Below are 14,036 nucleotides of genomic sequence, written 5' to 3'. Positions count from 1 at the left end.
TTAACAGCATAAACAATATCTAATAATAATATCACTTTTTGTAGAGGAAGGGTGCAAAAGGTAAAGGACGTGCCAAAATTATCAGAAGACAATATTATGTGATATTTTTCTCCGAAAAATCTAGAAAAGTGTACAAGAACCAGTCAGAATTATGTCTGGTGCTAGATTCTTTGAGTTAATTACTCGAGGTCGTTGGTAAATTTCAGCTGCAAATTCATAGATTATAGTAGCTTTAATTTGCTAGCATAATTTTTGGCAGAAGTTAGATAAAAGAGCATAATTTTTGCACTTTTACAGAAATAGCAATGCCAGCATAGGCAGCCTATTTCTGGTATTTTGAAAGGAACGCCATCAGATTCAGGATTTGCTTGTTCTCTGATATTGATTTTTTTCAAGTTCAGTCCATAGTTTAGTCTGTTTTTATTGTTATGTTTTGCCACAGTACTGCTTTGTATGGCGTTTAGAGGCTGGGCACACCGGAAGTAAAGAATGCGTCTCTCTCATTTCCCGCTTTAAGAGACAACAAAATGGCAGTTGTTAATTGTGTTTTATCACAGCGAGTGTTTACTCAAGATAAGGAAGATGTCAAATTTTATTAACAATGAATAGATAATTTGGACTTAATTTATGTTTCTTTTTTGAAAAGCGTACTTTACGAAAAAAAACTAATATAACTTTAAAAAACCAGCATAATTTTGAGCATAATTTGGGAAAAAACCGAGCAATACTAGAGGCATGAGGCATGATATGCTAATTTTACCAGCAAAATCTGTAAGGACCTAATTCTAAGCCACCCTGTCTGGAAAACATAAGTTAAAAACGATATTGCGATCCAATTTCTTTCAACGTGATTCAGTTACCGTCACCTTGAAGAATGCTGTGAAAAGTTATATTCGTTAAGAGAGGTCCTCTCGTAGTCTCGTAGCTCCGTAGATATGAGAGGCATCAAAGAGGTAATATTAGGGTCCCTGGTAACATGGGCAATATGAAATAAGTCGTTTATAATTCCTGTTAGAGATGGCTGAATGTGGAGTGATAATGCATATAGAGAGCGATTTTCAGAGGCACGGCGTGGCAAGGGCGTAGCCAGGGGGGTCCTAGGGTGCCCGTAACCCCCCCCCCCTTGGTGGGTCTTCTTTTAGAGCAAACAACCTACAATATTCAGGTGGCGAAAACGCCATGACAATATCTTGGCCGTAAAAGCCATTGATATGGGCCTTCATGCCGCGATAATACGACTGAGCCCGCTGATACACGCGGGAGAGCAGCGGTGTAAATGGTGAGTAGCCTCTGTGACCCCCCCCCCCCCTTTGAAAAATCCTGGCTACGCCCCTGCGTGGCTAGGATTTTTTATGCGTTTCACATTGGAAGACTGGTAACTGCTTCTAATTCTAATACTGTCAAATTCGCTGTTCAAACCCACGATGAGTCTGTAACTCCGCAAGACAAGGGATTCTTTTTCAACACCTTCTTCCATTTTCTCATGGCTTACTTTCTTTCCATTATTACTTTTTAGATAGACTCATTAGCCTGTCTCATTTACTTGTGCAAATATGGAGGGTAACTGAACAATACATCACTAATTAATGACAAATTCCAGCCAGTGCAGTATGAAGTTCCTTCAAGTGAAATCTGCACCGTTCCTCAGCCTCGTTCCCAGGGTCTCTCATCTCCCCCCCCCCTCTACCCCCCTGGCCCCTCCCGCTTCAGGGGGCTGGAAGATGAGAGAACCTGGGAACAAGGTTGCAATTAGAGTTAGTTGACACTTGCACAACTGGAAACGCGGGGGTCAAACGAATGGGTGATTTAATCCTAATCCAGAAGTTATCGCCGGTCACAGCTGTAAATTAGCCCCGGGGAAATGTTTATTAAGTCTCGATTACCAACAACTGTTTTGGAAATGAGCCCGAGTAAACAGGAAGTGCGTAAGCGCGTATGCGGTGGAAATCGAGCCTAAAGTTAATTTCCCTGCTAAGAATATTGGCACAAACAGAAAGAAAGAAAATCCCAAAGGACATGGGAGATTGATGCAATTAACACGAATGATAGGAAACAATATCTGTGGGCAAAAGACTAAATTCATTTGAAGTTAAAATGGTGCAAATGCAAACAGTAACAGATTAAATAGCATTCATGAAATAAATTTTTCTTTAACATTGTAGGTCGACTTAAGTGGACTTAGTGGTAAGCAACTTATCAGAAACTTAGACAAAACACGTCTTTTGTGGCAGGGTTTTTGCATGATATATCATAGATGAGCGGATCTTGGAACATTGTGCATTTCCCTTCACAAAAATTTACAACAAATCTGATTGTGGCATCGAGAGAATTGTTGTAAAGATATTTGTTCCTCTGTGAGAATTTTCCCTCCAAACAAGTCAGTTTCAATGCAGGATGATATCATGAAGGAAGCGGGTAGATGGGTGAAAGGGCACCGGCGTGGTTTATCTCCCGTCCCAGCATTTTGTTTATTAGTGTTTGCCGGCTGTTAATTCCATAAGCATGCACCAGGGCTGATTTCCCATGAATTGGTCATCCAGTTTCTATAACACAGTTGACGCTCACTCGGAACAGATCGCACTAAAAGTGCCGTGACACGGAAATCCCATTTTTCAATTCCCACAGAATTGGATCATTTTACCGCAGCCACTTTGTTTCGTGCGCTCTCGTCCTTCGGTAACGATGTTATCCGTTCTCGTATTTCATATTTCTATAATTATCACAATTTTAAGTGTTTTGCTGGAAACTTTTGGCCCTTTTATCAGCGCAAGGTTCATATCTTTGAGTGTTTACTGATCACGGGGACTACGTCTGATTTCAAGCTTCGTCCAGATTATCACACGGTCAAGGTTAGAAATCAAACAAAGCACGTGAGAATTTAAAAACGTAGCTCTTTGGTTATTGGAAAAGGTGAGAGAAAAAAAAAAAACTGTAGACGTGTTGGTAGCAAGGAGAGTCTTCTATTGTGTAAGACCCTTAGTGCCTTCCGCTTCAGCAACATTTGCTCCAACAGCGAGTAGAAGCCTTTGTGAAACATTAGTGAATCTTGGGGCCTTCCGCTTCAGCACCTTTGCTCTAACAGCAAGAGAACCCTTTGTGATACACGATTCTTGGTTCCTTCCGCCTCAGCGAGGTTGCTTCAACTAATTCCTCTTAATGTTTCAACAACATCATGAAACTTATCTGCGTGGAGGGAGACAGATCAGGAACTCTAAATCTTCTAAAGAATGTTGACTGTTACAGGGGAAATATGTTTTAGCACATTTGTTCCTATGTCAGACATCGATATCATACGGTTGTATTAGTAATATGTGGAATCTCATTGTTTTGTTTTGTTTATTTTTGTTGTATACTTTTCTCTTTTACTGTAACATTACTCAACGATCCCTTTTAATAGGTTTGTAAGGAATAAACCAATAAATTTTTTACTTGTTACTTATAATGTCGAAACATGAAAATCCAATTATAGAATTAGATTTTGTTATATCTTCCCCATTCGGCGGAACTAGAATCAAAGAATTAACAGCAAGGCGCTCCAGGTTATGATTACGGTTAGGTAGATGGTCTGAGACGATCACGTATCAAAAACTGGACTATCCAATAAAAAGACTATATCATATCAAAGCCGGCGCTTAGCCCACCCCTTCAAAATTTAATAGAGTGACGTCAGACTGCTCCGGCGGGGCCGAAATGCATCATAATGCGCCAAATGACGCAAAAGTGTATCTAAAGTTTCAAAATTTTCTGAGTGAGGAACTCGCTCGCACCTCCTTTATACAAGAATGAGCCCCCAGCAATAAGGATCCACCATGAGTGCAAACATTTCCACTTCAAAATTCCCTTCAACTGTCCTCCAATGTTCCACTAGCTTTTCTGCAAAAAAAGAAATTCCATTCCCGTTGATGTACAGTGGAACCTTGATTTAACGAACCTCTATTTAACGAAGTCCTCGGATTAACGAACGATACTTCAGTTTTAGCCCCGCTTAAGTTACAGTAAAATGTATGCCACAGAACCTCGATATAACGAACCAGTTTCCCCAGTCCCTTGGCACTTCGTTAAATCGAGGTTCCACTGTAATCCTGAAAATGTAGCCTTGATTCTTTAGGGTAGTTATCTTAATTGGAATTCCTTTCAATCTTTGCTGTCCTTACCCACCCTAGTTCAGTCCTTTTTTGGCTTAAAATTGCTTCTTGCATATTTTTCTATCTCAATTTACCAATGTAATAGTTTGTTTTCCTTATCAGTCCGAACTAATCTTCTCCATACTTCGCCGCTTTTGTTTCCTCATGGTGTGCTAATTCCTTTTTTGTTCTTTTCTATCCATTCCGCGGTCTCTTTAGAGTAAAGGCTTTTGTACAGCACAACAAACAAACAAAAAAAAAACCAGAAAACTCTTAAAACACTTTGGAATAATTCGTTTATAGACTTATGGTTGGGTCACTACCTAAGCTTAGGTGTTGTTGTGGCAGTGACGGAGGTATCCGTTTTCAGAGCAGAATTGCGGCTTTGGTGTCCGTGATATTGTTTCTGGGGTAACACAATCGATAAGAGGACATGTCAATGATGAGGGGAAAGAGGCATTTGGCATTCATCTTTGGAGCTTTCATAATTGATGCCCCGAAACGGGCACACGGATGCGATAGTTAGATATTTCATCCATCAGAGCATAATGCAAAGGAATTATGTAAAAAGCAAATAATAACGAAAAACGCCCAAGAACGGAAGTATGTCTGTGTGATTAGAACCATGTCAGTCAATTAATCAGTCGCGACCAATCAGTTTTCTTCCTCGATCGCCCACTCGGTGTCCCCAGTCCTCTATAAAACACGCTCTGCACCGTTAGTTGGGCGAGCAGGCGTACGTCGCTTTGGCTTTCCAGGAAAAATGGAAACTGTTTCCAAGGCTAAAGATGGAGGAGAAAGCCGTCGCTCGTCAGGGCTACCACAAAAAGTAGTTATTTTCATAGTGGCTCTAGGGATCTGCGTTGGGTTTTCCGTCTGCCTGGAGTTATTGAGGGAAAGAGTGACTGAACTGGAGGCTGTTGTCACTCGTTTGAGTGAAGTCGACAAGAACGGTCATGGTCAAGGTAAAACTTTGTTCGATCTCTTGCTTTCTAAAAGGTGGAAGGGAGCGATCCGGAAAAACTTGCATGCGTTTCACGAACATCAAAAAGTAGAAATAACGTATCACGATAAATCAGATATACAACCGTACGGTTCAAGTATCGCGAAAAACAAAAAATTCACAGTTTATAGGGTTTCAATTTCGTATTTTCACTAGTCACGAAATTAAAAACACTTAATCCTGTATCACGCAATAAGCCCTTCCCCCCTCCCCCCTCTTCAAATGTTATGAAAGGTAAAAAGTCGGAGCCCGAGAATAAAATTGAAGAGTTACTCAATTTTAATCCGTTCATAATTCTTACTTACATTTTAACAGCTGTTGCCTCACAACAACGAAATCGTCGAGATTCCCCCAACCCTAACCTTGTTTCCTCGGACGATATTCGTAGGGAAATCAAAGTACAACTAAAATCGTTAACAGCATCGCAGCTGTGCTCACCTCAAGAGAAAATATGTGTACCAGGTCCCACCGGTCCAAAAGGTGACGCTGGACCCAGGGGACGAAGAGGAAGAAAAGGTAAGTTTGGTGATGTCATAATTAATTTATAAATTCATGTTTTAGACGTGATAAGCATTTTTTAAATGCTATGAAAGGTAAAAAGTCAAAGCCTGAGGGTAAAATTAGATAATTACTCCTGTCTCACCCGTTTGCGTTTCTTATCTGCTGAGAACAGTTGGTTCTTTCTCACTTTGACTTCTTTTCATTATTTTCATCTAGACTTAAGGGATTTTTAATTCTTTCCTGCACAGGGTACGCTGGGGAAAAGGGAGAGATGGGTTATCCTGGTGTGAAGGGTGCTCGGGGATCCCCAGGAATCGATGGGTTAAATGGCCTACCAGGGCCAAAAGGAGTGAAAGGAAACAAGGGAGAACGTGGCACATGCAGAGGTAGGGCCTTGTGCAAAGGTGGCCCGGGAATACCAGGTCCAAAAGGAGAACATGGTCCTCCAGGACTCCCTGGCATCAAAGGTGAGCCAGGACTCGATGGGTTAAAAGGTCAGAAAGGTTATGCTGGGCTGCCAGGACAAAAAGGTGAACTTGGACCAAAGGGTGATACTGGTGCTTGTACAAGACGGGGTGCGTGCATAGGATTCAAAGGTGAACCTGGAAACCCAGGACCAAAAGGCCAACCTGGAATCGCAGGACCACAGGGCCCCAAAGGTAATGAGGGATACCCTGGGGTGAAAGGAGAAAAAGGTGAAACTGGAACAAAAGGAGAACACAGAGTGTGCACTAGAGGGGCCAGGTGCAGAGGGATCAAAGGTGACCCTGGAATGCCTGGAAAAAAAGGAGAACCTGGAACTGCTGGACCCCACGGTAAGAAAGGGGACAAAGGGAGTGAAGGGTACCCAGGATATGATGGCAGCAAAGGTGAGGCAGGAGTGAAAGGTGCTCCAGGTCCCACTGGACCCCGTGGCTATAAGGGGAATGAAGGGCTCCCAGGAGTTGTAGGCCAAAAAGGTGAAGCCGGGCTACCGGGACGAAAAGGTGATCCAGGACCAAAAGGGGACTATGGAGCATGCACAAGGGGTAGCCCTTGTATCAGTGTTAAAGGCGATCCTGGAATGCCTGGACCAAAAGGAGAACGTGGAACAAATGGACTCCCTGGGCCACCTGGAATAAAAGGCATACCTGGATCAGATGGACCTGTAGGACCAAAGGGTGAACAAGGTCAGAAAGGAGAAAAAGGACAACTGGATTAAGTTCAAGGGGGCCCTGACCAAACAGTGACCCTGGTAAGAAAGGAAGCAGAGGGAAACAGTACCTCATGACTTCGCAAGCAATTTTTCTTTCTGATTTTCTTAAACTGCAGATGATTTTATCTCTTAAGGTCAAAATGATCTATGAAACAAATTATAATTAGTTTTAAAACTAAATTGAATACATAACAAAAACTTAGAAATTTTCTATTGTAAGGTATTCTATAGAATCTTTTCCCGAATAAAAAAACAAGATGAGCACATAGTGATGGTTTGTCTTCATAATTTTGAACTACAGAATTACGTTTAGGAAGGGATAAGGTCATCTTGCTTGCACTTAAAAAAATTCGGGATTCTTTTATTATTCCAAGAGGTTTTTATAGCATCTGACTCCCTTTTTACCCTCAACAAGAAGGAAACATCCATATATTACTTATCAAACATACATAATTTGTTTTCAGTTTTTATTCTGTTTATAAACTTTCCCCCTGATGTACTGCTCTTTGCCACTAGTTTCCAGTTCTCTCATGATTCTTGTGACCCATTTGGTCATCAAAGACACAAATAAAAAAGGTGGAATACTTCCATAATTACAACTGCTACTGATGAACACGGCTAGTTCCCCCGGGACACCCAGTTAACTCCATAATCTGACTAACTCACAGATTAGACAATGTGAAGAGGCACTCTGTTTTAGTAAAATGACCACATTTTTTAACCATGCCTAGATTTTGAAATAAAAGTATAAGAACACATTATACATGACATTTTAATCAAAGTAATCAACATGAGAACCAGAGATAAAAGTGTTCTCTTTCAAAATCCTCACAAGTTTTTCTGCAGACTGATCTGAAGTTAGTGCTGTACCCTAGAGAAAAAATATGGATGAAATGAATAGCTAAATAACATGGCTAGAGAAGGGATTCAATGACAAATTTCAAAAGCATCATTCACTCTGATAGATTACAATAAGCAAACCGTGACATTTATATACTGCATTTCTTCAAATAAGCACCCACACTCTAATAAACTGTGCCCTTCACCGAATGAGCACATGTAACAAAAGCACTTCTTGATTGACTTTCAAAATCAAAACCAAACTAATCACAACACCCAATCAAAAGAAAGGAGTTAGGAGCAAATGAGAACTCAAAGTAAGAACAACCAAACAATTGAGGCTGCATTCACACTTGGTGCCCAAGCATTAGTGTAAGGGCACCGGCACAAAATAGTGCTGTGTTCAGACACAGGGTACCCAACATATCACTGCCCAGTTCAGTGCCTGAGTACAAGGTGAAGGCTTTGTACTTGGGCATGGGTACAGTGCCCGAATTCTGGCATGGTTACTTGAAAAAAAAAAAAGGTATGTTTACATTAGTGCTCATCAAGAATTGTACGCGGGCATCGTGCTTGAGCACCAAGTGTGAATGCACCCTAAGTAAAGCACAGGAAAACAGGGCAACAGTTAGGATTAGTTTTAGCTTTTCATATGATCGCTTGGGAAAAGGATGCAAGTTTTGTGGAGCAATCACAAAACCAATAAGCAATCCAGGATTAGTACTGACACACCTGATTGAAAATTGCTTTGGGTGAAGTCTACTGAAACCAAAATATCTTCCTAGTTAGTGTAAAATGCAAGTTACTACAGGGTCCTGTTACACAAACACAACCATAGAACAAATAAGTACTCAACTTGGGCTTATAGGTGTGTATATTAAATTTGGAACTCTGAGTGGATCATCATTTTTAAATATAGAATCATAATAAGGTCTGAAAAGTACTAATGACAGCACATTACATCTTTCAATCAGTACTTACTTGCTCTTTACTGGTGTTAAACATATCAACGATTTCCTGATTACCACATGAGCTGCATATCTCTTCATACATATTTGTAAGCAGTGGCCCAGGAGCATAGTTTAGCACTCTTACATTGGGCTGAAAGAAGACAACACAATGCATAAACACCAAAGGTAAAACCCTTTAAATCCCAAGATCTGATTGTTAATTTTTCCCCAGAGTCAAGCTGCTACACATTTCCTTATAAATTAGTTCTGAGAATGTGCTGACAAGGAGAATTTGATTAACAATCAAGAGCATCTTCATCATTTATTATTGTTAAGTCAGACAGGCCCGCATATAGCTATGCTAGTCCAGGCAGGCCAGTCCATCAATAGCTACAGTCCATCATTAGCTTGTTAACATTAATATTAATAAAATAAAAAGAAAAGTAGGAAAAGAATGTGATTTAATAGATGATATTTTGCTTGTTTGTTTGTTTCTCTCTCTTCCCTTCCCACTACTACTACTACTGACATTTTAATTTGGCTTAGAGATGATTTTGCGAACCTCAATGAATGAGTCTTCATCTTCGAGTACACTTACAGCCCACAATGTAAACTACTGGGTTACCAGTAATTGTGTTAGCTATTAAAGTCTATTATTATTATTATTATTATTACTACTATTATTATTATTATTATTACTTAGTAGTTTGTTTTTAATTCTGAGTTTGAAAGATTTCTTTGGTAGCCCTCTCAGAGCATCTTAAGCTGGTGATCATTTCCTGTATTCTCCTGTCCTTGATGTGTGATTCAGGGGTGATATTGTAAGGAGAAATTAGATGCTGGTCACCCTTAGAGGACAAAGGGTTAAGAGAATTGCCCATTCCCGAATTACCCTTGGCTTCTTTTTCAAAACGAGGCCTGGTGCTCAACCATTCTTGTGAAAATGAGTTTAATTTGCATGTGAATGAAAACTGATTATCATATGAAAGGATGAGCACCAAGACTCATTTTCAAAATGAGCCAAGGATAATTCGGAAATGGGCTATTAATAAAGATTTCATAACTGTGAAGGTCAGAACAACAAAAACACAAAACATTACAAAGGATAAATACCTCCTCTTTAGCCAGAACTTGACACATCATATCTCGAGCTGCTTTACCAGTGCAATACAAAGAAAAATATGGAAAAGATTGGACAGCCATAAGGGATGATACGTTAACTAGTGTACACCTTGTATCCTTGAAGTAATGGAGAAACTTTGCACTAGAAAATAAAATGTGTTATTATTATTAACTATTATGTGTTATTATTAAGTAAATGTGTTATTATCTATAAGTAAGTCTTTGGAATCACACTTTCCAGTGGGTAGCAAATTTTAATATATGCTTTTTTAAAAGCTGGGATAAAAATTACAAGGTTTCCAGACCAATAAAGCAATACTCTAGAGACTAAAAATGACTTAAAATATTTTTACATAGCAGGTAGCCCCACTCCAGTGGAATAATGTCAAACTGGAACAAACTAACAAAAACTAATAATTATTACAGAATGATGTAATCTTACATAAGAAAAAAGGGAGAGGTAAGATTAAGGTTGAAGTAATCTGCCACTGCATCAACTTTCTGGCAAACCTCCTTTAAACATTTTGACACATCTCCGACTGACCCAGCATTATTCAGAAGAAAGGCATGTGTAACTTTGGATGATTCAACCTGGAAGAGATTCGTTGTAAATTAGGGCTAGTCTATATCTGTTTTCATAATACTAAGTGACCATGTCAAAAGCAAATTTCCCCCCCCCCCCCACCCATACCTTTCACTCCATCAAAAGATTGACCCCGACATTCTAACAACTCTTGTGTGGGATACCTGTGGTATCCCATGGACATTTTTGTTATTGGCTCATGTCTGTTTATGCAAATTATGTATCCCACACATGTGCCCTTTGGGTACCTATTTTTCTCAGTGTTATAGAAAGCTGGGTCACTTTTGTACTCCACACAACCTATTGTTTGGACACTTATTCACATTTTTTTCCTATTTTTTTGGGGGGGAGGGGGTGTGGAAGGGACTTCAAATTCAAGCACTTATAGACACAGATGGAAATATTTTCACTCTTCACTTTTCATTTCTCCCTTGAAAAACATCAATGAACATGGAGATAACCTACACAAAGATAGGTAAGCTACAGTTAAAGTACTTGCAGAAAAGAAACCTGAAAAAATTAAAGATACCCTAAACATAATTTAATACAATAATTTAACTTTAAAACAATAATTTAACTTCCAAGATCTGACTGTTAATTCTCCCCTCTAGCTGCACATTTCCTTCTAAATTTGTTACAACAATTTGGTGTTAGATCAAGATAACAAATTCTACCTGATAAGTTTGAGTAGTCTCAATCACTTTTTTGCCTTATGTTTTTTTTTTTTTTAAGGAGAAGTTCTATGTTAATCAGTTCTAGGAGTTTTAGGGTTAATGTCCAACTCAAAGGTCCATATTTATGTCAACCAAGCTGACTAATTCAGTGTATAGAACAAAGTTGTAAAATGCTACTTATACCTTACATAATGCAGTTTTTATGGAATCTTCCAGTGTACTCATCTCTCCAAGATTAGTAGCCATAATGTGAACTATTGAATAAAGTGTAGTCCAAGCATACATGAATACAGACAGCCACAGAAATCTTATTACATGATTTGGTCAGTCTCTATAAACGAAATCATCAAAAGAAAAATATAACATACTTAGATAATTTTGTTAATAACCGCTTAATTATAATCAGCCTTTTATATGTTCTTTGACGGGAATTAGACTTGAATTTTTATCAAAGGAATTTAGCATAGGTCGAATTGGAATTTATATTTCCTATTTTTGCGCAGATGAGAAAATCAGAGAATGTGTGGGAAAAATCCTCGAGAAACGATCCTCGATAAACGATCCTCGATAAACGATCCTCGATAAACGATCCTCGATAAACTGGACCCATGCCAGATGTGGTATACAGGTCTGAAATGTATCAAAACCCGGACTAAAGGGACCAAAAATGTGGAGGGCGAGTGCTCTGTACAGAGCGCCTTCCCGGCTCCCAAAAGAGACTAAGTCAAGATGCTTTCGATAGATCTTACTCTTACAGCTTTACCTTTAGCTCCAACACAGACATCAATTATTCTCTTTCTTGTTTCTTCAAGCCCATCTTCCGAACGCGAGACGAGGATAAAAATTCCTTCGATTCCAGAATTAGAGAATTGGCGTGCTAATGTGACAGCCAAGGATCTTCCAAAACCACGGCTAGCTCCAGTAATAAAACAGCAAGGCCTAGAACCACCACAAAACATAATCTCACAAAGAACACAGTTACAAGTTTCTCATCAATAAACTTCAGGCAGCCGCGCTTCCAGCTTACCTCGTCCCAGTACTTCCCAGTACTGACTGAGGACTGCGGACTGGAGGGCGGTGGTTGGGGGATGGGGAGGGCGAGGTGAGGTTTTGCTTATGATGTCCAAGGGCTTTGAGACGAGGATTCTATATCGTTCAAGGTATCTCAATGTGGATTGATTGATGTAAAATTTTCACATTACCGGATATGTTTTGTGGGTTAAGAATTGTTTTTTTTCTTTTCTTTCTTTCTTTTCTTTTTTTTTTTTTTTTCTTTTCATTCCATGGCGGATCACCCAAACGTAACGCGCGCGCGTAACTGAACGATAAAAAGTTTGTTTCGATCAGTTAACCGCTGATTATTTTACGCCGTGTTGTTTGATCTCGTTAGGAAGTCTAATTTGACAAAGACCACCCTTGAAGTCACATGCAACCAATAACTGTGAGATAATAACTGTTTATGAACATAATTATTCTAGAACACCACGACATAAAGTTTGAAATTTATTTATTTGGAAAATTAAAAAGCACTTTAGAAGATATTTAAAATTGTTACTTATCTAATTCTTTGTTGATGACTAAACAAGCAAAGCGATGTTTTTGGGTAAGTTGATTAAAAAACGAAGCTTTCGCTACTTTTTTAACACCACAAAGAGATTGACTGTTTTCAAGTTTTCATCAGAAGTAGAGAATTCCCCCCGAGCTTACAAGAACAGCGATGCATAAAACGAACACTTCAACCCAACGTAACTTCGTATTCGTGATGAAATCAGACGGTTCACGAGTTCAATTTTGTTATGTTCTATCTCAGTAAAAACCATGGTTCTCGGGTTCAGTGGTCTTTCATCATAACGATTGCACGTAATGTGTAATTGTTTATTTAACACCCCTACCAGGGTAACTTGTAGAGATTGATCCCTGAGGGGAGGGGTGGAGAGAAGGTGGAGGAGCAAATATTCAAACGTTCTCAGTGAATCCTGATATAACTGAGCAACTTTTAATTTGTTATGTATCTGGATCCCCGGAATTTCGCATTATGTGCAACATTGTGCACGAGAAAATAATTTCCCATAACCCCTCTCGATATTGCGCGCAGAAAAGTAGTGCTTACTTCAGTTGATTTCTCGCGATGATTTATTTCTGGAGGATGAAATTTTATCCGGAACGCATTCAACGGATGATCACTTTCACTTAAAGTAAGAGTGTTTTGAATTGAGCTCATTTCTTCACAATGCGTTACACGACAAATCAAGCATGAAGAGGTCTTCTGGGCTTGCAATTAACATAGCTTTCTTTGCTTAGACCCGTAGAGTGATTTAAAATTGTTTGTGGACAAACTCGGTCTGAAAACGAGGCAATGAGTTGTTCTCGCTGAGTTTTCAAAGGGGCAAACAGGTAGCAATGGTCAGAGCCTGTTGGTATTATAATCTGCGCGCACACTAACATTTTCATCGATAAGAAGGCAACATTTGAGAAAAGAGCACCTCATCAGTTAATCAAATATTTTTAACTCAAACCTGCGGGTATGATTAAGTTTCCAGTATTAACAAGTCTTTTATTCCTGATCCAGATTGGATATTTTACCTATTGCTGTTATTTCTTATTATCAGTGTAATTTTTCCAAAAATTGCACTGCAACTTTCAAAAGGTTATAAATTAATAGGTGCAGTCGAGAAATGTGAACAACATTTGTGTGCTTTTCCAGTTGCTTTTAGACGACTCGGTCACTCCGAATTCTTGTTGATTTGATTTAAAAGGCAGTGTACCTAGCTACCTGCAATTCACAGTAACTGCGCACACTAAAACACAATATTTACTTTCCATCATTAAGCCACAGTGTGTGGTATGACTACAAGATTATAGAAAAATCGCTCAAAACCCGCACTTATCATCGCTGAATCCTTGCTAACAAATTTTTGTTTCACGAATGATAACAATAAAAGCGTGAAACGTCTTGCCTTCACTGACTTGAGCGTAACTAATCGCGATCAACATAGATTGGCCGCGCAAATCTGGGCAAGCCTCGCTATTTCCGCGCAGAGCGA

General features: G+C 39.3%; 2 protein-coding genes across 3 annotated transcripts; one reads left to right on the top strand and one right to left on the bottom strand.

Moving 5' to 3' along the window:
• Nucleotides 1-4,831: 4,831 nt before the first annotated feature.
• Nucleotides 4,832-7,091, top strand: LOC111343638 (uncharacterized). The gene is made up of 3 exons (XM_022950823.2): nucleotides 4,832-5,089; nucleotides 5,443-5,643; nucleotides 5,877-7,091. Exons 1-3 carry the CDS (start codon nucleotides 4,888-4,890, stop codon nucleotides 6,827-6,829), a joined length of 1,356 nt encoding a protein of 451 aa, XP_022806558.2. The 5' UTR covers nucleotides 4,832-4,887; the 3' UTR covers nucleotides 6,830-7,091.
• Nucleotides 7,092-7,276: 185 nt separating this feature from the next.
• On the bottom strand, nucleotides 7,277-12,017 carry LOC111343648 (sepiapterin reductase). Of its 2 annotated transcripts, none has more exons than XM_022950831.2 (6): nucleotides 11,756-12,017; nucleotides 11,176-11,246; nucleotides 10,178-10,326; nucleotides 9,727-9,877; nucleotides 8,645-8,764; nucleotides 7,277-7,694 (listed from the first exon to the last, which is right to left on the bottom strand). In XM_022950831.2, exons 1-6 carry the CDS (start codon nucleotides 11,949-11,951, stop codon nucleotides 7,596-7,598), a joined length of 786 nt encoding a protein of 261 aa, XP_022806566.1. In that variant the 5' UTR covers nucleotides 11,952-12,017; the 3' UTR covers nucleotides 7,277-7,595. The 2 variants fall into 2 exon arrangements, with proteins under 2 accessions (XP_022806566.1, XP_088604718.1); XM_088748592.1 differs by having other exon boundaries at nucleotides 11,176-11,323; nucleotides 11,756-11,896.
• Nucleotides 12,018-14,036: the final 2,019 nt, after the last annotated feature.

This window comes from Stylophora pistillata, chromosome 2 (assembly GCF_964205215.1).
Source record: "Stylophora pistillata chromosome 2, jaStyPist1.2, whole genome shotgun sequence".
Lineage (NCBI taxonomy): Eukaryota > Metazoa > Cnidaria > Anthozoa > Scleractinia > Pocilloporidae > Stylophora > Stylophora pistillata.
This window is presented reverse-complemented; position numbering and strand designations above follow the sequence as displayed.